The 23365-nt window shown below is 40.2% G+C and overlaps 1 protein-coding gene across 3 annotated transcripts; it reads left to right on the plus strand.

Annotated features, from left to right (window-relative positions):
• Positions 1-621: 621 nt before the first annotated feature.
• Positions 622-18979, plus strand: LOC149840120 (heterogeneous nuclear ribonucleoprotein Q-like). 3 transcript variants are annotated; one of them, XM_090003043.1, is made up of 9 exons: positions 622-759; positions 1456-1869; positions 1970-2089; positions 2174-2314; positions 2407-2583; positions 17566-17773; positions 17861-18033; positions 18223-18308; positions 18525-18979. In XM_090003043.1, the coding sequence occupies exons 2-9, from the start codon at positions 1486-1488 to the stop codon at positions 18643-18645; spliced, it is 1410 nt and encodes a 469-aa protein (XP_089859169.1). In that variant the 5' UTR covers positions 622-759; positions 1456-1485; the 3' UTR covers positions 18646-18979. The 3 variants fall into 3 exon arrangements, with proteins under 3 accessions (XP_089859169.1, XP_089859170.1, XP_089859171.1); XM_090003044.1 differs by having other exon boundaries at positions 18240-18308; XM_090003045.1 differs by lacking the exon at positions 18525-18979 and having other exon boundaries at positions 18240-18451.
• The last annotated feature ends 4386 nt before the right edge of the window (positions 18980-23365 follow it).

Below are 23365 nucleotides of genomic sequence, written 5' to 3' on the forward strand. Positions count from 1 at the left end.
ACAATTCAAGCTGATCGGGTTGGATTAGAGATGTCAATAGGTTGGATATTAATCTGATCTTTAACCTGAATCTGAATCCACTTAGTCAGATCCGGTAGCCAAAGTAGGATCCGATTAATAATCAAATCTGGACTTGGTATTGGATTTTGCATTCGAACTGAGTTCGATGTGACTAAGATTTGAAATGAATTGAGTAGAATCAGAATTCGAATACATGTAAATGTTGGATTTTAAGTTGGTCAGATCCATATTCAGTTTTATCTAACTCCAAATTGGAATCCAAATCCGATTAGGTTGGACTCAGTGTTGCATAGATCCCACCCAAGTCCAACCCGTTTATATTCCTATATCAGATCCAAATCCAAACATACATCTGAGACTGAGGTAAGATACTGATTGAAATCCGATCTGAATCCCAAAACTATTTTAAAGATCCGCATTTCGGAAATAAAGAGTCGGATTCGAATCCCAGGTCCACGCGGTCTCGATCAAGACGTCGAGGCCGCATTTTCCGATTCGAGTCAGAAGCTTTGTGCCGCCTTCAAGAAAGCTCTTTTTGAACCGGATTTATCCGATTCGAGGTCACCACTATTTAACGTATCGGATGGTGGTCGCTGACCCGCCTTACCCGAGTGCGGGGCAGAAGGTTAGGGTTTCGAAATTATTGGGTGACGTTCATCCCACGACCTTTCGAGTTGATCGGATGAATAAGAGAAGCCCCAGCGGCGACCGGAACGAGAACGGCGAGCATTATTTCCGGTACGATCTCCTCCTCTGAATCGACGGTCTAGGATTTCTTCCCTTTCTTCTTCTTCATGGTTTTAGTCGTTCCTCTATTTGGTTCCTCATTCAGATTTCTGAGTCTCAAAATTGTTTGTTTTGATCCTTGAATCATATATCGCAGTTAGATCTCTTTTGGAGGTGGTTGGGGTATGACCCACTTGTCCCCAAAACTGGAATAAGTTGGGGAATTACATTTTCGAGCGCTTTGTAATTTTCCCAACTTATCCCGTTCTTGCTGCATAAATGGGCGCTTCCGAATCTACCTTGGGGGTGTTTTTGGACGCAACCCACGCACTATATCCCAAGTTATCCCTATTTTCTAGATAAATGGGTGTGTTTGGACGCACCCACATACCCAGAAAACTAGAATATGTTGAGATATGTCATTGTGGATCCCGGTAGTATGCTGTATTCCGACTTATCAGTTTTCTTGATAAGTTGGTTCATCCTAAAGCCCCTTTATGGTGGCAGCTGGGACTCTGGATGTAACCAGTTTTCACAAACTGAGATAAGTAGGGATTTTGCATTATAGATCACAATAGTCTGTCAATTTTTTGCCAAACCATCCCAGCGGGTCCATTCAAAAGCCTCCTAATTCTTCTTATTCTGAAATTTCTTTTGGGTCTTGATTCTGCGAATGCTACTCGGTAAACCCATGGCGGTTGCTTGCAGTGAGTGTGGAGTTGTTACTTCGTTGGTACTATGGTGAGGGTTGGAGCCGGCGATGTAGGCGAGGAGCTGGCGGAGCAGATAGACCTCGATGGCGACAATGAAGTTGAAGACATTGACGATGATGAGGCTGAAGAATTTGGTCCTGTGGAGCCTTTAGATGAGGCTGAGCTCGAAACAGAGCCCTATGGAGAGCAAGGACACACTGGTGAGGCCAACGAGGGAGAGGGAGCGGATACAAACTCTAGCCCCAGAGAAGAATTGGAGAATATGGAAGATGATACGGAAAGAGAGAAACATGCCGAACTCTTGGCACTCCCACCTCATGGTTCTGAAGTTTTTATTGGGGGGTTGCCCCGAGATTTGACAGAATACCGATTGAGAGAAATGTGCGAACAAATTGGCGAAGTTACTGAGGTTGTCACTTTGTGAACTTCATTCTATTTTTTTCAGTGTTGGCCTTTGAGGTATATGTTTGAGTTTGTTCCCTTTATAATTGTTTTGTGAGAGGCAACAGATCAGGATGGTCAAAGATAAGGCATCTGGGGATCACAAAGGTTATGCGTTTGTCACTTTCCGAATGAGGGACTTAGCTCAGAAGGCCATTGAAGAGCTGCATGAGAAGGAACTTGTGAAGGTGAAGTGGGTTATGCAGCATTTGGCTGTCTCTTTTCTCGCCTTATTTTGATGAGGTTGTTCATTTTAGTTCTTTGTACTACAGAGGAGAAAGCTAAGGTGTTCCTTATCCCAAACAAAGTATAAGCTTTTTATTGGTAACATTCCAAAGACCTGGACGGAAGAAGATCTGAGGCGAGCTGTTGAGGAGAATGGCCCTGGAGTTGAAAGTATTGAATTGTTGAAGGTGTAGATAATGCATTTGGTCCAAGTGGTTTGTTTCATTTTTGAAGTCTTCATCTACTCATTCCCTTGATTTTTTTCACTTAATAATTGCAGGATCCGCAGAACTCGAGCCGTAATCGTGGCTTTGCTTTTGTTGAATATTACAATCATGCATGCGCTGATTATGCTAGAGATAAGATGTCATCTTCAAAATTCAAACTAGATGGCAACACTCCGACTGTAAGCTGGGCAGACTCTAGGAATGCAACTGACTCTACTGCTGCTGCTCAGGTAAGCCATGTATCGAAAAGCCGGTGGTTATTTCATTTTTTGTTCATCTCAGTGACTAATAGCTTATAATTTACTGTTTGGCAATATATGTATCTCCAAAAGTAAGGATTTGAACTCCATCACTTTGGGGGATCTAGGAAGTTTCTTTCCTTGTTGTGAAGCCCTCAATTTTCCAACCTTTAGAATTTAGTCCAGTATGTAGAATTTTGAGATGAAGGAATCTGGGGTGATGATGAAGAAAGTTGACCCTCATTGAAATCTTGGATTGTTGAAGATGCATCTTAAATCATCAAGTCGAATTGTTAGTCTGGAAATTGATGGCCATATGAAAGTAAAGTGTCTTATATCTTATCATAAGCTCAATTTCAGATCATGAGCTTGACTTGATCCATTCTGTGCTCACTGCCTATGTAAAGTTGGCTGGCATCCCTAGGGTTTGGTGATGTGTTTAGGCATGACCTTGTAATTTCACCTCATGTTTCTGATTGCCGTAATCTATACTCCACTAAATGCTCATGTTTTCCATTGGCACATGTTCCTGTATTTTTGCACATACTAGGGTCCAGGCAAGCCATTTTTGTTTGTCTGACCACACTGTTATTGACATCTGATTCTTGCGGATAAAAATGACTAAACTTGAATTTTGGAATCGTCATGATTATTTGACCTTAAGCTTCTTATTTCCTTTTCTCTTATTATCTTCCAGCCTTTCGTAGAAGTCATACAGGCATATGTTAGCTATTTTCCGAGTCAGGTTAAGAATGATACTTGTATGCTTCTTGGATGTTCCAATCCTTCTGAGATACCCCATTTAGTTGGTGGATTCCAAGACATAAACCAACCACATGAAGGTATTCTGACTGCTCTCGGGTGTCCATAGGCAAAAACTTTTGAGGACTCATTGGTGACATAAGGTGTTAATGGGAAGTGGGTTAACCTAGGAGATTGAGTAGATCCATATGTAGAAATTCAAAAGAATAAGCATCAATCCTTCTATGAGCAAGTCAGTTCAAGACCTGAAGTCACAATGCTTATTTAGGTTCATGGTACCCGCTATTTGAGATTTATTGGTTTTGGAAAAAAATTCAACTCATGATGGTTTGAAACTTCCTAATATTACAATTAGATTCTATCAAAGCAGCACTGAAAACAATGACATGGATGGTGAAGATTCTTTAAAAGGGATGGTCTAGACTCTAAAATTTAAGGCTAGAGCTATGTGCATTGATTTCTATTGGTGGTGTGGTCTTGTGGTAATGTAGCATTAGTGGTGACTTGATAAGCAAAGATTGAATATCATTATGGTAATTTAGCATTAGTTGAGTCTTTAGATTAAAAGTAAAGATTGGTTAATTGTATGCGGGTTTGGATGATTGAGCTCAACCAGATATAAGGCTTGCAGGGCATTTTAGCTATTTTTAGTATATTTACCTCTTTTATATAGGCATGTGATTTATTATCATTATCATTATCATCATCACACCTTATTATCCTAACTACACGTGGTTGGCTTTATGATTCCTACTTCTCGATTTCTTCCTATCTAGAGCTACAACTTCGGTCACTTTACAACTATGTCACACAGACTCAGGGTTACCGGAAGCGCCTAGCTAAAAGGGGAAGCGCGCTTCCCCGAAGCGTGCTTCCCCGAAGCGTGCTTCCCCGAAGCGCGCTTCGGAAGCGCGAAACGTCGCGCTTCCGAAGTGTGGGGGGAAGCATCCCCCTTTTTTGGGAAGCGTGCTTCCCTTTAATGGGGGACGCGCTTCCCTTTAATGGGAAGCGCGCTTCCCATCACGCTTCCCCTCGCTTCCCCCACGCTTCCCCTATTTTTTTCAAATTTTTTATTTTTTATTTTTATTTTTTTCGCTTCCCCCTCGCTTCCGAGACGCTTCCTAGGTCGCTTTCGAGACGCTTCCTAGGTCGCTTCCAAGACACTTCCCGAATCGCTCCTAAGTGGTCCCACGCTTCCCCGCTTCCTAAAATTTTGAAAGTGCCTCGCTTCCCGCTCCCGCTTCCCGTATCGCTTCCCGCTCCCGCTTCCTCAACTGGCAACCATACACAGACTAGCCTAATTGGCCGGCACACTCACGCCAACGTGACGTGGGCGCGGGTGTGGCACCTGGTGCGGTCAAACAAATCTAGGTGCGGTCATCCCGCCCCTAGGGTTACATTTGTTTAAAAATGGATTTAGTCAATTTTGACCGAGTCTGGTCAAAAATTAAAAAAATTGAAAATTCGCATCCACATAATTGTTTTGAAAAGGGGCGGGGTATTAGGGCACAACTGCGCCCCCCCGACTCCTCCTTGCTCTTTGACTGCTCCTCCTTTCTCTCCCCAACAGATTGCTCGTCCTCCCCCTCACCGACTCCTCTTCCATTGATGACGACGACAACCACAGAGAAATATGTACCTCTCTTCCTCCTCCTCCTCTTATCTTTCTTATTCTTCCTTCTCCCTCTTCTTCCTCCTCTTCTCTTTCTTCTTCCTTCTCCTCCTCTCTTTCTTCTTCTTCCTTCTCCTTCCACCTCCTCCCCTCATTGGCGAAAGGGCCGAACCCAGGCCTGGGTTCACCAGAGGTCCAAAACCGAACCCAGGTCTGTTGTGTACGACTCTGTTGAACTCAGGCTGGGGTTCACCAGAATCGAACTGAAGCCTTGGTCTGGGTTCACCAGAACCGAACCCAACCCTGTTGGTGAACCCATATTTAGGTTGATTTAATTGTGGTGTTATTTTTTATTGATGAAGAATAATTGGAGATTGTTAATTTGATTTATTGCATGATGAATTGATGATATGATAATTGTTTTATTTCATTAGTGTTAACTTAAAATTGTTAAAATATATATATATATATATATATATATATATATATATATATATATATATATATATATATATATATATATATATATATATATATATATATATATATACCCTCCCCTCACCCCCAGACCCAAGTTTTTTTAAAGTGCCGCATCGCCACATCCGCACCTGTATCTATGTGACATAGCTTTACAATCCTTCGTATTACCTCTAACTACCTCCTTCCAAGTCTTAAATGGTCTTCCTCTTTCTCTAATTCCTTTTGTATTATGTAAACTTTTCTTATTGTGACGGTATAGATCTTTGTGCAACATATCCAAACCATCTTAACCAATATTCTCTTATCTTATCCTTTATTGGTAGGAATTCCTAAGCACATTCTGATATATTTGTTAATCTTGTCCTTTTTCATAGCTCTTGACCAGAGTTGTCAGTCGAGGAAGTGGGAAGCGAGGCACTTCTAAAATTTTAGGAAACTGAAAGTGCAGGATGACTTAGAAGCGAACCGGGAATCGTCTCGGAAGCAAGAAGAGAAGCGAACCGAAACCGACCTAGGATTCAAGTGGGAAGCGAATAGGAATCGTGTTTTCCCGATATTGGGAAATTTTTTTGTTAAAGGCTCCAAGCCCTCCTCCCCCTCCAAAAAAAATATATTCACAACTTGATATTGGGAAGTGAGTGGGAAGCGTGCTTCCCATATAAAAGGGTCACTTCCCCACGTGTTTCAGAAGTGTCACGTTTTGCGCTTCCGAAACACCTTTCAGGGAAGTGCGCTTCCACAAGTGCTATAGCGTTTCCGGTAACCCTGCTCTTGACATCCATCTTAACATGAACATATTTGTGCAATGCACTCTATCTTTTTGTTACTTCTTAGTCTCCCAATATTCACCATTGGATAATTATGCCAACCTTATAACAGTCTTATAAAAATGTCCTTTTGATTGTAGAGGTACTCTTTTGATAGAACCCAAGCTCCCATAGAGGACGATTCTACGAATCTGGCACGCGAAACGCGATACACACGAGGCTGGGCAAGGTCAGGCAACAGTTGGACGATGCAACAACAGGTGCATCGTGTCCGGCTGAGAAGACATGTTGGCACGCGCGGGCGTGAAGGAGAGGGAGGTGCGTCGCGGGGCAGAGAGAGACACGGTAGAGGTGGACGCGGGAAGCTTGGGCTTGAGGTAGGGACGTGTCCCATGGCAAGAGATACGGCCAGGGGAAAAAATGATAGGCGGAGAGGGGTTGGGCGTGTCATAGGGATGGGACACGACCATAGAGGGAATCCGACAAGGGGAGAGATAGGTGTCTCACCTGGTGGGCACGAAAAATGAGGCGAAGGGGTGAGGGTGAAGAGTTTTTCCCTCAAGGAGCAATCACATAAATTATAGTGAATAGAGAGGAATCTCAATATGCTTAATTGAAAATAAACTAAGGTATACATGTGCTTATTTATAGAATTACATAAGGGCAAAAAGGTAAAAGTATAATCACAATCCCACCAGAGTCCCATCCTGATCCGGTTGGGTTTTTAATAATTTTTCAAAGTCTCAAGTAGGCTTGGTGGCTACCACTGGTGCAAATCTTCTGTGTCGGACCTAGGGCAGAAAAGGGTCCGTAACAATCCACTTCTCTCAAACACGCCTCGTCCTTAATGCGTGGGCTCTCGAGAAACTGTTGTAGCAACTAATCCTTGTCACCTCCAGCTTTAAACACTAGGCAAATGGTTTTCCCACGTGCCCTGATGATCTCATCTGAGAGCACCTCCTTCACTAGCTGCTTTATCTCTAACTTATGTGTGTCTGCATATCTATAGGGCCGAATGTTTGTGGGCTTAGTTCGCGGCTCAATGGGGATCGCATGGTCGTGGGACTAAGAGGGCGGTAGGCCCTTGGGCTCATCAAACACTGTGCTCAGCTCCTGAAGCGAGGCCTCCAAGTCAGACAGAGTCTTTATAGGGGTCGTGGGCACCCCATCCTATCAGCATCATCAAGAACACCTGAGAGACGCCCTCCCAAACAACCTTGGAAAGTTGTTTAGACTCGGCCAAAGAAGGTGTCTTGGGGGAAGCTCGGATCGAGACCGAATGGCCGCTGTACTCAAACTCCATTGTCATGACCAAGTTCTAACAGATATAACCCAAGGACTGAAGCCACTGCCTTCCTAAAACCACGTCCACACTCTTAATCGACAATATGTACATATTAGTCTTCAGGATGGTTCCTTGGATCTCCAGACAGACCCCAGGGCAAAGGGCAATGCATTTGAGCTTGCTACAGGGGTGTTGTGGGGGTAGTCGAGCACTTGGCTTGATTAGCCATCTGAGCACACATGAAGTTGTGCGTCGAACCGATATCTATCAGCAATGAAATCATCAACTGACTAATTCTACCAGGTACCCTCATTGTTTGAGGCACCTCCATGCTAGCTAGCGCGTGGTATGATATCTCGGAAACCTCCTCTAGAGCGTCATCACCCGTATCGGTCGACTCAGGATCACTGAGTTCATTGTCCTCGGACTCACTATCGATAAGGTATAGATTCAGGACCTTACACTTGTGGTCCTTGGTCCATACCTTGTCACTGTGATAACATAGGCCCTTCTTGCGGCGCTCCTTCATGTGTTCGTGAGAGACCCGCTTTACGTGCATCTTTGGTTGTGGTTCGGATGCTCAACTAGGCGGCTGGGAGCGATTCGTGGCCCGCTCAATAGATCTAAGAGGGGTGGGACATGGTCCTGCTAAAAGGTCAGGTTCCCTTGGGACTTATACTTCTGACTGGATGTCCCACCCTGTCAGGTCTAGCGAGAGTTTCTCCTGCTAGACCCGACTAGGTGGGACATCCAGTCAAAACCTTGCATCAGGGATATTGGTCTAATGGCTTGTACCTTGATTTGTAGGTCCGGTTTAAGACCTGCAATAAATGTCTAAATCAACCTGGTAGTCGATAACACTGCCTTGTTAACAGATCTTGGACAACACGACATGGTAATTAACGTAGGCAGAGGGACCAAATCGTATCACTAGGGCTCTCAAAAAGCCCTCCCAAGTAGGCGTCCCTAGCTAGGATACTAATCAATGATACCAGTGGATGTCATCTTCCTCGAGGTAGATCGAGGCGAAGGCCACTCGGTCCTCCTCGAACGTCCTTATAATCCAAAAATATTGTTCAGCTCAAAACAACCAACTCATAGGGCCAACTATGACAAATTTAGGAAATTTCAATCGGGTTGGCCGACCTGATAGGGTTCGTTGGTGGACCCTGAGGTCTGGCCACCCGAGCTGGATTCCCCTTTACGATATTCTCAATCGTTATTGCGTCCATCGATACGCGCGAGGAACTGTTGGAATCACTCATCCAATTTCCCATTGAGTGTAACCATGTCTTTGGCCAATTGAGCAAGTTGCTCATCAACTCGAGTAGATCTCATTTCGAATGCGGTGCATAGTTCAACATACATCTCATGTGCCCAAGTCATATCGTGGGTTTTCAGAGTTACGAAAACAAGAAGGGTGTGCCTTTGCTGAATAGACTCGTGATACGGAAAATAGTTACTGGTAGTGCCGCGTGTGCAAATGTCCGATTAGGCGTGGGCCTCCCGTACACAAGGCAAACACGTCTCGAAACAACGGTCGAGCACCTGGGTTGGTTAGACCCTCTCAAAAGTACCTAGGTTGCACCAAAATACGTATTTGGCTTGGTACAGGTTGGAAAAGAATTCAGCCACATGTCTATAAAGCTGTCAGGACTGCTCTTCGGCTCTTTGGAGACCCAAAAAAGCGTCATGGACTCACGAGCACGAAAAATGAAATCGAATCCTCCAGATTCAGGTTAGATCATCGTTGGATCTAATCTAACACTCCACGCTAAAATCCGATGCAACGGAATTGAAAAAATTCAAAAATTTAACACGCCTATCGAATCATTCATGAAAAGAAGCAGAAAGGGTGTGGCCTAGTGTTGTGAAAAGCGTTGGGGCGTAGCGAGGCGCTCCACCAAAAACCGAGGCGAGGCGTAAAGCGTAGGCCTCAATTTTTTTTTGAAAACTTTTAAAAAATTATTAAAAAATGTCTAAAAATACAAATAAATAAAGAAATGCTTTATTGATGAAATAACAACCAATAAGAAATATAAAATTTCAAATAAGTACTAAAAAATATGAGATTAACATATAAAAATAACTAAAAACTGATTATATAACTGGAAAATATATGAGATTAACCAAAAAAGTTAAAATATACTAAGAAACCGATTACATAACTGAAATAACTGGAAAATATATGAGATTAACCTACAAAAGTTAAAATATATGAGATTAACATATAAAAGTAACTACAAAAATGATTACATAACTGGAAAATATATGAGATTAACCAACAAAAGTTAAAATATAGATTATTCTAAAAAATATGAGATTAACATATAAAAGTAACTAAAAAACTGATTACATAACTGGAAAATATATGAGATTAACCAACAAAAGTTAAAATATACTAAGAAACTGATTACATAACTGAAATAATTGGAAAATATATGAGATTAACCTACAAAAGTTAAAATATATGAGATTATTCTAAAAAATATGAGATTAACATATAAAAATAACTAAAAACTGATTACGTAACTGGAAAATATATGAGATTAATCAACAAAAGTTAAAATATACTAAGAAACTGATTACATAACTGAAATAACTGAAAAATATATGAGATTAACCTACAAAAGTTAAAACATATGAGATTATTCTAAGAAATATGAGATTAACATATAAAAGTAACTAAAAAACTAATTACATAACTGGAAAATATATGAGATTAACCAACACAAGTTAAAATATATTAAGAAACTAATTACATGACTGAAATAACTGAAAAATATACGAGATTAACCAACAAAAGTTAAAATATAGTAATATACTAAGAAATTGATTACATAATTGAAATAACTGAAAAATATATGAGATTATCCTACAAAAATCTTATTGATTATGTCTCAAAAATCTTGTTGTAAAAAAAAAATAAAAATTTTTGCGCCTCAGGCTTGCTTCTTGAGGCACAGAGGGCCGTGCCTCAAGGCGAGGTGCACCTTTTGCGCCTCAAGGTGCATTTTTTATAACATTGGTGTGGCCTTTGTTGCGTCGATCAAGACAATTTGATGGACGACGTGGTTTGCGGGATCTGATACCACTAATAGAACACAAGCTCCCACAGAGGATGGTTCTACGAATTCAGCACACAAAATGATGCATGGCTTAGGGAGATGTGTGCATGCATGAGGCTGGGCAGCAGCTGGATGGTGCGACAACAACAAGGGCGGTATGTCCGGTTGGGAGGACACGCTGGGGCGCGCGGGCGTGTCGTCAGTCGGGTGGACACAAGGTAGACATGCGGATCTTGGGCGTGAGGTAGGGACGTGTCCCAGGACAGGAGACACGACTAGGGAAAAAACGGTAGGGGAAAAGGGGTTGGGTGTGTCACAGGGCTGGGACACAGCCATAGAGGGAAAACGAGGCTGATGGCGAAGGTGTGGTTGGAAGGGAGAAACATATTCCTGGTTGGCCGACGATGAACGGGGATGGACAGAGGGGCGAGAGAGCAGAGTCTTTTCCTCGAAGAGCAATCACACAAACCATAACGAAGAATAAAGAGGAATCTCAATATGCTTCATTGAAAATAAACTAAGCTATACATGCTTATTTATAGAATTATAGAAGAGTAAGAGGGTAAAAGTACAGTTACAATTCCACCCTAGAGAGGATTCTACAAGGGGGGGGGGGTGCCCCCCCGGAGTCCCAGCTGAGCAGAACTCCAGGCTAGGTTGGGTTTCTGACTATGTCACATAGGTGCGAGTGCGAGTACAGATGCGGGTGCGGCGATGCGACACTTTAAAAAAACTTGGGTGCGGGAGGGTATATATATATATATATAACTTATCCATAAAGCAAGCTCCCAATCAGTGTTGTGAAAAGCGTCGAGGCGTAGCGAGACGCTCCACCAAAATCTAAGGCGAGGCGTAAGCCTCGAGGCGTAAAGCGTAAGCCTCAAAGTTTTTTTTAAAAAATTTAAAAAAATATAAAAAATATCTAAAATTATAAATAAATAAAAATTCTTTATTGATGAAGCAACAACCGACAAGAAATAAAAAATCTCAAATAAATACTGAAAAAATATGAGATTAACATGTAAAAATAACATTAATGTTAAAATATACCATGCGCATGGATCTGGATCCAGATCCATACGCATGGCATATTAAATGAAACACATGCTACTTGTTGTATTTTATAAAAGTTAGGGTTTGGAGGTCGAGCCATTGGTGTGCCGCCCCAGCCGATTCTGCATCTCTCTCTCTACTTTCCTGGGCAGGGAGGACGTGGTATCTTGCCTACACCTAATATTTCAGGGGTTTTTAATACAGGGAATTAGAGGAGAATGCAACAACTTTTGTTATCCACAGATGTGCAACAACTTTTGTTATCAGCATTGTCACAGATGACGATCAAGCAAAATGAACAAGGCGAATGGTATGTTGATTCAGGTGCCGCCACACATGTTACGGGTAATGTGGGTAAGTTATCTCACTTATTGCCTTATTTTGAAAAAGGTAGTATAGTTACGGGAGATGGAACTTATCACTCCATTAGTCATACTGGCAGTGCACATCTCTATGTCAAAGTCCTCACTTCACTTGTCCAATGTCCTTCTTGCTCCTAATATTAAAAAGAACATTGTTTCTGTAGCTAAACTTGTTGAGGATATGAATTCTTCCGTCGAATTTACTCCCTCTTCTGTTTATGTTAAGGATCTACGAACGAATGAGACGTTCGCTAAGGGGGAGCGACAAGGAAACATGTACGTCTTCCAGGAGATTCCTTCAGTGTTTTCGTCTTCAGTCCCAGTTCTCCAGTTGAAGTCGTCCAAGCATTCTTCAGTGTTTTCACCTTTAGAGTCTTTGTTTTTCCCTTCATTGGAAGTTTTTAATTCATCTCATTGTAACAAGTCAGATACTTGGCATAGTCGTTTGGGACATTGTAGTCGGGGTTTCGTTGAAAACCTTGTATCTGATGGTCTCCTTCCAGAGTCTAGTTTATGTTCATTTTTTGATAATAATAATAAATGTTCTTCATGCGAACTATGCAAAAGTCATGTTCTTCCTTTTCATATTATAAATAAAAGAGCTTCAAAGCCATTTGAGATTATTTGTTCTGATGTTTGTGGACCCGCACCTATTCCTTCTCTTTCTGGCAGCCGTTACTATGTTATCTTTATTGATTCTTATTCCCGTTATACTTGGATATATTTCTTAAAACACAAGTATGAAGTTTTTCAAATATTTCGGGAATTCCATTCGATGGTCAAAACAAAGTTTGCTTGTGATATTGTGCATTTACAATGTGATGGTGGAGAAGAGTATTCATCGAACGAGTTTATTGCCTTTCTTCGGGATAAAGGAATAAGTCGACAGGTTTTTTGCCCTCATACTCAACAAAATGGGGTTGCGGAGAGGAAACACAGGCATATTGTAGAGAGCGCGATGAGCATGTTACATGATAGCAATGTGCCCGTTAGTCTCTGGACAGAAGTTTTTCACACATCTGTTCATATCATGGTTGCCAGTTGAGGAAGCGGGAAGCGATACGGGAAGCGGGAGCGGGAAGCGAGGCACTTTCAAAATTTTAGGAAGCGGGGAAGCGTGGGACCACTTAGGACCGATTCGGGAAGTGTCTCGGAAGCGACCTAGGAAGCGTCTCGGAAGCGACCTAGGAAGCGTCTCGGAAGCGAGGGGAAGCAAAAAAAATAAAAATAAAAAATACAAAAAATTGAAAAAAAAAACAGGGAAAGCGAGGGGGAAACGTGATGGGAAGCATGCTTCCCATTAAATGGAAGCGCGTCCCCCATTAAAGGGAAACGCGTCCCCCATTAAAGGGAAACACGCTTCCCAAAAAAGGGGACGCTTCGGAAGCGCGACGTTTCGCGCTTCCGAAGCGCGCTTCCCCTTTTAGCTAGGCGCTTTCAGTAACCCTGGTTCATATCATAAATCGTCTTCCTATGGCACTTTTGGATCGGAAATCTCCCAATTATACTTTATTCGGGCAACATCCCTCTTACGATGAGCTGCGTGTTTTTGGTTGTGTATGTTACGTACATGTTGATTCATCTCTGCAAAATAAGTTTCAAGACAAGGCTGTCAAGTGCAGATTTGTTGGGTATGCAGATGAGTACAAAGGTTATCGATGCTATGATCCTACTACAAAACGTATTAGGACCTCCAGAAATGTTGTTTTCAACGAAAGAAATTTTCAGGTCAATGACTCTGCAGCGTTGCCATCTCGAGAATTAGAAGTATATGATCCATGGATAAGCGCAGATCTTTTTGCTAATACAAGGGAAACATGTCAGACAAATTGTCCTTCCTTCGGCTTGAGTAGGGAGTTGAATGACTCACAGATGCATGTTGAATTATCTCCAGTTGAACCCACCCCAGTAGAACGCTTCTCTGGGCAGATATACACTAGACGAGACAAAAATACAGAGCCGAGGAATGTGGAAAGCATCGCCAATGATCCGGCTCAAAGGCCGTCACGCATTAAGCATCCTATTCAACGATGGGTGAGTTATGAGATCTTCTCCCTTGATTTCCAGTTGTTTATGTCTCAGCTCACAAAACAGGATGAACCCACTTGTTTTAATCAAGCTCTTCAATCCCGTCATTGGACTGAAGCTATGAATGAAGAAATGGAAGCTCTTCATGAATGCCAGACTTGGGAAATAGTCCCTCGGCCAGAAGGAAAGAATGTAGTTGACTCAAAATGGGTTTATAAAACAAAGTATAAGCCTGAAGGAAGCATTGACAGATATAAGGCATGACTTGTTGCTCGAGGATTCACACAACAATATGGTGAAGACTACGATGAAACTTTTAGTTCGGTAGTCAAAATGGGTACTATTCGTGTCATCATATCCTTAGCAGTCGATCGAGGTTGGAGCCTTAGCCAGATGGATGTTAAAAATGCATTTTTACATGGAACTTTAAAAGAAGAAGTGTATATGGAGCAACCTCCTGGTTATGCCGAGAAGGATCCTACTGCCTGGGTGTACAAACTAAGGAAATCTCTGTATGGGTTGAAACAGGCCTCTCGTTCCTGGTTTGAAAGTTTCTCTATGCAAATTCAGAGTTATGGTTTTAGAAGATGCCCTCTGGATCACTCACTCTTTATTTACCAAAAGGCAGACATTGTTATACTTCTTCTTATATATGTTGATGACATTGTGATCACTGGGAGTTCAGATAATCATGTGCAAGGCGTGAAGCAGTTTTTAATGAAAACTTTCAAGATGAAAGATTTAGGGGAGTTGAGGTACTTTCTTGGTGTGGAAGTTGACAGACAACAAGACACATTGATACTCATGCAACAAAAATACACTCTTGACCTTCTGGAAAGAGCCGGGATGACGAATTGCAAACCAGTCAGTACTCTTAGTGTATTACATCAAAGGCTTAGCTCTGAAGATGGTCATCTTTGTGTCAACCCTACAACGTATAGAAGTCTCGTGGGGATGTTACAATACTTGACCTTTACCAGACCTGATATAGTTTATGCTGTCAATCAGGTATCCCAGTTTATGCATGCTCCAACGGAGGGTCATATGGAAGCTGTGAAGCGCATTCTACGCTATTTAAAAGGAACTATAGGAGACAGACTTGTTTATCGCAAGAACGATAATTTGCATAGAGGACATGAACTCATCACTTATACAGACGCAGATTGGGCAGGGGATCCAGATGAGAGACGATCTGTCTCTGGATATTATGTATATATTGGACACAATTTAGTGTCCTGGAGCAGCAAAAAACAAAAGGCAGTGGCACGATTGAGTACAGAGGCTGAATACAGATCGATGACTGTAGGCACGACAGAAGCCACATGGATTAGACACTTATTGAGTGATCTTGGGGAGACAATTATTCGATCATTTCTTCTATGTGACAATCAAAGCGCAATAAACATTGCATGTAATCCTATCCATCTTAGCAGAACGAAGCACATTAAGATTGATCAACATTTCATACTGCAAAAAGTCGAGATGAAGGAGATAGAACTATGTCATGTTCGAACAGAAGATCAAGTGGCAGACCTGTTTACTAACAGGACGTCAATTTTGGTTATTGAAGAGCAAGTTGTACATGCTCCAAAATCACGTACAACTTGAGGGAGGGTGTTAAAATATACCATGCGTATGGAGCTGGATCCAGATCCATACGCATGGCATATTAAATGAAACACATGCTAAATTCATCTTCATTAATGGCATCCTTGTAATATCTCTGATATTACAAGGCTCATTGTATACTTGTATTTTATAAAAGTTAGGGTTTGGAGGTCGAGCCATTGGTGTGCCACCCCAGCCGATTCTGCATCTCTCTCTCTCTCTCTCTACTTTCCTGTGCAGGCTGAACCATACATACGAGATCGAAATCTCATAATTAATGCAACAACTTGATCTATGTAAGTATCTAAGAAATAAAACATGAGAATTCATTAAATAAAAAATTAACATTAACAACGAAATGCATATTAGCATTAACAATATCATGTCATAATTAGAAAATGCATTTTTAGCATTAACAACCAAATGTTAATATATATATATATATATATATATATATATATATATATATATATATATATATATATAGGGTTGTGACTGCATGTAATTGCATGACTTGATTTTGCCACTAAAAGGGTTTAACGTCACATTCTAGAAGAGATTATTGCTCCTACGAAATTGAATACATTGAACAAGTTGACACGGTGATATTAATTTTCTGTGAAACGAAGCAACTAATCTCAATGACTTCATTAATGTGGTTGCTTTGAGTGTCTATTAGACTGCAAATTGGTGAACCTGCTACTAAGGGTGTCAATTGATTTGGTATGACCCGATCCTGACACATATTGGATCTTATAAGGCCAGGGTTTGGTTGCAAAGAAGGGATTCTGATTAATTATTCAGGTTGGACTCATGAGGTCCGATTATTATATGGGTTGGGTATGGTTTATAAAATTTTATACCAAACCAGGTCTGATCGGAGTTTCGGTTAAGATTCTCAAATTTTCAATGTAAAATAATTTAAAATATTATTTTGCAAGGTATGGACTGGGTCTAATTTATGTAATTTTTATCGGATCTGGGTATAGTTTTTCTTATAAAAATCCAGTCGAATCTTGATCTGATACCTACATTACTTAGTCGGATTCAGGTTTGGACCCACTCATTTTAACATAGGTCCAACTGATGAGTTGTGGAGTCTGATTCAGAGTTTTTGCCCTTGCAGTAAGGGGGTCTGGGGGCTCCCCCCCCGGCGTGGGTCCAAACAATAAAAGAATGTACGTGGCTCAAAGAATTTAATGCACAACGTTTCAAAAAACTTTGTAAAATATGTGCCTAACGTTGGGACAAAATTTTAAATATTTTTAAATAATGCTAGGTGCGGGTTGACCACACCCAGGGTCACGTTGACCGCACCCGCACCCGCACCCGCATCACATTGCGTTGATGCGGGTGCGGCAGCCTCTATGCCAAGTTCCTGTGACATAGGTTTTTGATAATTTCCTAGAGTCCCAAACAGGCTGGGCGGCTACCATTGGGGTGGATCCAGACTGGGGCGGATCTTCTGGGTCGGACTCTGGGCAGAAAAAAGGTTTGTAACATCTTTTATTACATAGTGCACCATTAGCCCATCTCCACTTTATCCAGCCAGCACCAATCCTACTAATGGTGTCTTCTTCAAATCCACCATCTCGCTTAAGATACGTGAAGGCAGTTTAAGACAGTGGTGATGCCTAACTTTAGGATCCCCTATCTGGCTAAGTGGACACCCAAAATTTGCTTTTGAAAAGAAATGAGCTGGCCTTACTGCGAAGATGGTATATTTTTGTTGGTAATAACATAATGCGCTATCAATGCTATCTTTGCTGTTGTTCTTGTTGCTACTGTTACTCTTGTTAGTGTTCATCATTTCCACCTAATTCTGTGTCCTTGACAGAGCTTAATAGCTTTAGAAAGATGTTGTGGCAGGTTGCATTTCTGCTGCAAACAAATAATTTGGGTTTGTATTTACTGGTGTTTATGATATGTAATTGTTGGAAATCCTCAGGTCAAGACTGTTTATGTGAAAAACTTGCCAGAGGGTATCACCCAAGAAAAATTGAAGGAACTATTTGAGCACCATGGTGATATAACTAAAGTTGTTCTGCCACCAGCAAAGCCTGGACAGACAAAGAGAGACCATGGGTTCATACATTTTGCAGAAAGGTCCAGTGCTTTGAAAGCAGTGAAGGAGACAGAGAAATATGAATTTGATGGTAATGTTAGGTATCTTCTTTTGTGTTAATCTAGATGTTCCTATATATAATTGAAGCTAATTTAGTTTTGATTGATTTGAACTCCAGGCCAGGGTTTTGAGGCTTGCCTTGCGAAGCCTCAGAATGATCGGAAGTCTGATACAGCCTCGTTCGCCCCCAGTGGTTATTTCCCACCCTATCCTTCACATGGTGGTTATGGTTTGATTGGAGATCCTTATGGAGCTATTCGTTCTGGGTTTGGCTCAGCAGGATACGGACAGGTTGGTTATGTTGTTAAGTTAGCCCAGCTTTGGTCCTTTAATGAAATTCCTCTCTTGCAAAATGAAATAGTATTTTTATTAGTCACCTTGATAAATTAGAGCAAGTGCATACATTTTTATATTGGTTGGCTTTTCTTTTGGCACATTTGTGTTTGTGGCTTATGTGAAAACTTGGTTTTTCCTCACCAGCCTGTGATATATGGCAGAGGGCCTACCCCAGCAGGGATGACAATGGTGCCCATGGTTCTTCCAGATGGTCGTCTTGGATATGTATTGTAAGTTGATAAGACTGATTTAGTTTAATCATAACTCAATTGTTTTCTTGTGATCTTTGGTTAGCATAATCACATAGGTTTTGGATACTGTAGACAACGTTCAGATAGCACTGGATGAGAAATCTAGAATGCTAAATAGATTAGTGCATTTTATGCTAGCAATTCAAAGATAAAACCATAATTACTCCTGGCATCTTATACCATTTGTATGTGCAGACAACCACCTGGTGCGCCGATTGAGCTGCCCCCCGTTAAACGTAGCAGCAGGACCAGCCGCTCAGATGAGTATCATGGCAGTGGTAGTGATGGCAGTCGCCACAGGTATCGTCCATATTAAGTTTTTTGTACGTGAGATGCTAATTTCCTATTACACAACACAATTTGTATGTAAGATTTTTTGTGGTTGTGTACTCGGGAACGACTAATAGCTAGAGAAATGTGAGCTCCTTTTGTTGATGACTAATTGTTCCATGGTAAATGTCCATGAGCTATGCGGCTGAGTAGCATTTTTCACTGCTGAAAATATTTGGCTGACTGTCATTTGATGATCGAATGCTCAACACTAGCATGTTACTATGTAACTTTGCACATGCGTGCTTTTCATTAGTGGGGAGACTATACAGGCACTCATACAATATTACATGAAAGGAGTCTTATTTTTCTCATTCCAACTTGGCTGTGTATTCATCATAGAGCCAGTTAGCAGTAGGTCATATGTGGGCGTCAGCTATATCCCAGTGTTGTTTCTAATAAACTATTTTGGAGTTAACTAATCAGTTATCATCTGATCAACTTTTACCATATGTAAGAGAACTCTGAAGTGCACAAGGTTTCACACTTTGAGAGCCTCTGTTGTGGTGCTTGGTCCCTAATGATAAGCAATTATCATTAATAGGTGCAAATTTGCCTGCCTTAGTTGGGCAACTCGATGCAATTCTACTCTTTGTTGCTGTTTCAATCATAGAGGTTGATATTGGGATATTATCATGGTAGAACTTGCAGTCTTTTAAATAGTGGCGATATTTTGAAAATATCAAGTTCTTTGCCATTTTATGGTTGGATACTTGTGGCTATGCTTAAAATCGATCATCCTACCTATACATGGTAGAAGCTGCTGCTCTTTTTATTGCCAACTTTTTAAGGTGATTACTTTAGTGAGATCTAGCATTCTACGATGCCAATAATGGAATGAGAAATAAGTGATGGTTTTGTTATCACTGATAATAGTGCTATAATAGCACGTTTACTACAGGAAGATATGTTTTAGACATGTTTATGATTGGCCAAAATTTGTTTAACGTATTGTCATTATGCATGAGAAAATCGTGAATATGATAAAAGAGTTTTCCATGTGGGAATTTGTTGTCAATTTGGGAGTATGACGATTCCAAATGGTTGTGCAAGCCGTAAGCACTGATTGGGCTGTTTCACATATTGCATGTCAAGCTTCTTCTAGTTCTGTGCACGAATTTGTTGATTCTTGTATGTGGATGTCTTCCAATGAACACTAAAAGTAGTGCACATTGAGTTGAAGCCTTGTTGCAGAAAGCGCGTGGTTAAATGCACTTGAAACAGCCCCAAGGGTGGTTGGCGTAGTGGGGTAGGGCTGAATTGAGATCAGATCAGGTGCAATGTCTTTTGCACACTTTAAGCGTGCTGCTGTACCTGAACACCCACCATCTGCAGTTGTGCCCCACATCTGACAGGCTGTATCCCAAAGACGTGATCAGCTGCAATATCACATTGCACCTGATCCTCCCTCACTCGTGCTTTGGCCGCTCTTGATTCCCATGGGCATCTCTCCATGCACAAGCCTACGCCCAACATATAGGCCCTGGGAGGGGTTTCTAGCCTTAGATTTTATGCCCACAACAACAGTAGGTATAGCAGGCTGAGCCAGCATGACCAGGTCTTTGTGCTGGGTGAGGGTTTTTCAGGTTATAAATTAAAAAAAATGTGCCAGAAAGGTTTTCTTAAAAGAAAAAAATCAGAAAGGTTTAAGATACAGATTATGGCATCCTTTCGTAAGATAACCAATAACAAAAAGGGAAAAAATTATAAAAACAAAAAAATTCAATGAAAATAAACGACATCAAGCAGCATTAATGTAGAACATAAATAATTCAATGAAAATGATATGTAACAACTCACAACTTGTACACAAAAAAGGAAGGGAGTACGCCTACTTAGTAGAGAAAAGATCATCCAATGGGATCATCCCAAACGTGAGGTGCAGATTTCAGTATGATTCTTATAGTGTTATTTATTATATATCTTGAGTTTTGCATATATTTCTGATATTTCCAAAGATTTTCTATTAATTTTTTTTCTAATTTCCTAGAGATGCATATTGCTTTTTCAAGAGGTAAGATAGTATCCCATGTGGTAAGTGGGGTCCTGTGCCAAGCTGAAGACTCAGGTTAAGACCCAGCTGCTACATGGGGCTTAAAGAGATATTTGGTAGGGGTCTGCCTAACTCCAGCTTGCCTTTCAAAAAAAAAAAAAGAAGAGGTAAGGATATTTTTAGAGTTTCTTGGATACTGAGGGAGCCCCAATCATTATGATAAATTTGATTTGCAACTTAATAAAAAAATATATATGGATTTGTAGAGTCCACCTTATAAGTTTTGCAGATCTGCTCTAAAAACACAATTTATAGGGAAGAAGAGAGAGAGAGGAAGAAGAAAAAGCTACAACTGATTCTTTACATCCTTCTTCATGGTCGCGTTCTTTTTATATTAACCATTAGGTTATATTTCAATAATGCCCTTAGTTATAATACATAGAAAATATACATAATAAGGGCAACAAAAGAAATATTAAAATATAATTACAGAAATGTAATACTCAAAACACGTCAATCAATCTAGATCTGGATGCAGACCCAGAAGTTCATGTCTCAGTACCCTTCCTCAAGTTGTGCATGGTAAGAATCACAAACAACTTGCCCTTAAGGTACCAAAACCTTTCCTTAGTTAATTCTTTTGTAAACAAATCTGCAACTTGATCATGAGACCTAACGAATTGAGTAGAAATCTCTCCACTTTCAACTTTGCTTCTAATAAAGTGTTGAGTTATCTCTATATGCTTTGTTCTTTCATGTTGAATAAGATTGAAAGATATCTTGATCGCACTTTGATTATCATAAAATAAGATAGAACTTGACATCTATTGATATAAATCAGATATAGATATTTGATCCAAATGATGTCGACATTAACCTGTATTCAACTTTAATATTCAATCGAGCTACTGCCTTATGCTTTTTACTGCTCCATAAGACTAGGTTCTTCCTAATAAAAACATAATATTCTGTGACAAACATTCTTTCATCTATATCTCCTGCCCAATTAGCATCTGAAAAGGCTATAACTTTATCAATATTGTTTCTTTGATAATAAAGACCATCACCAAGAGTGTCTTTAAGATATCTAAGGATTCTTTTGACAAGCTCAATATGAGTCATACGAGGGTAATGCATAAACTGAGAAACTTAATTGACTGCTTAAACAATATCAGGACGAGTAAAAGTAAGATATTGGAGCATAACCACAATACTCCTATACCTTGTAGGATCATAAAAAAATGTCCCTTTCATCACGTCCAAGTTTCTATTGCAAAACACTTGGAGTGAATATCGACTTTCAATCTTTCATTCCAGCCCGATTGAGTAAATCAATAGTGTACTTATGATGTGTCAACACTAATGAGTCTTTTCCTCGATCAACCTAAATGCTCAAAAAATATTTAAGGTTTCCAAAGTCTTTCATTTTGATTCTACTATTTAGCACACTCTTTACATCATCAATATGGTCTTTGAAATTTCCTGCAACTATGATATCATCAACATAAATGAGTAATACTGCAATCCATTTGTCACCTTTGTAGAAGAACAAAGAATGATCCAAATGAGATCTCTGAAAACCATGCTGCTGGATTTCAAGTGGAAAACTCTCAAATCATGAACAAAAAGCTTGTTTTAGCCCATATAGAGCTTTGTTCAATCTACACACATAGTTGGCTAGATCTTTCTTATTATACCCTTGCAGTTGCTCCATATTCACCTCCTCCTTAAGGTCTCCGTGCAAGAACACATTTTTAACATCTAGTTGACTTAAGTGACAACCATGATCCATTGTTAGAGAAAGAACAACTTTGATAGTTTTCATCTTCATTAATAGATTGAATATTTCATCATAGTCTAGCCCATATTCTTGAGTAAAACCCTTTGCAACCAACCTTGCCTTATATCTCTCTTTGTTATCATCTAGTTTATATTTTATTTTAAAGATCTATTTTGATCCAACTACATTATTTTCTGTAAGTCATTTTACATCTTATATTTTACATTCATATAAAGCCCACATTTCTTCATTCATAGCCTCAATTCATTTGTTGGATTTTGAGGCTTGATTATATGATCAAGGTTCTTCATGGTGAGATACTGCAACTAAAAATATTTAATGGTCCATGTTGAAATTTTCATAACTTACCCATCTATTAATGGGGTGTCGCACTCTTTCAGATCTTCTGATTATTTGTCCTTGTTCATTGGGATCATTTTCAGATTCAATATTTTATTATTTTGAACTGCTTTTGGATGTATTTTCAGATTCAATATTTTGAATCCTGCAGCTATATGTAATTCTTTTATATTTTTCTTCTATGCCATCATAATGATCAACTTGTTCCTCAACATTTGGCTGGTCTGACCCTACATGTGCACCTTTTAATCTGTCATTGTTTGCATCATTTGTTGTTGATGCCTCGATAACGTCATACCATCATTTAACCAAAGCTAATATAGTTGTTTTGACTACAGTTGAACACTTTGTATATTGTTGTCCTTTGAAACAAAATCAGATTCATCAAAAACAACATTTCTAGATATACGAATGCATTTATTTTCAACGTCATAACATCTATATCCCTTATAGTCATTTGCATATCCAACAAAGCCATTTTGCCAAACTTGTTTAGTAGAGAGGCATCAATGTGAACATAACACATGCAACCATATGTAGATAATTATAATCAAGGTGCTAGCCAAACAATTC

Source organism: Nuphar pumila, chromosome 4 (assembly GCF_984573655.1).
Source record: "Nuphar pumila chromosome 4, dmNupPumi1.hap1.1, whole genome shotgun sequence".
Taxonomy (NCBI): Eukaryota; Viridiplantae; Streptophyta; class Magnoliopsida; order Nymphaeales; family Nymphaeaceae; genus Nuphar; species Nuphar pumila.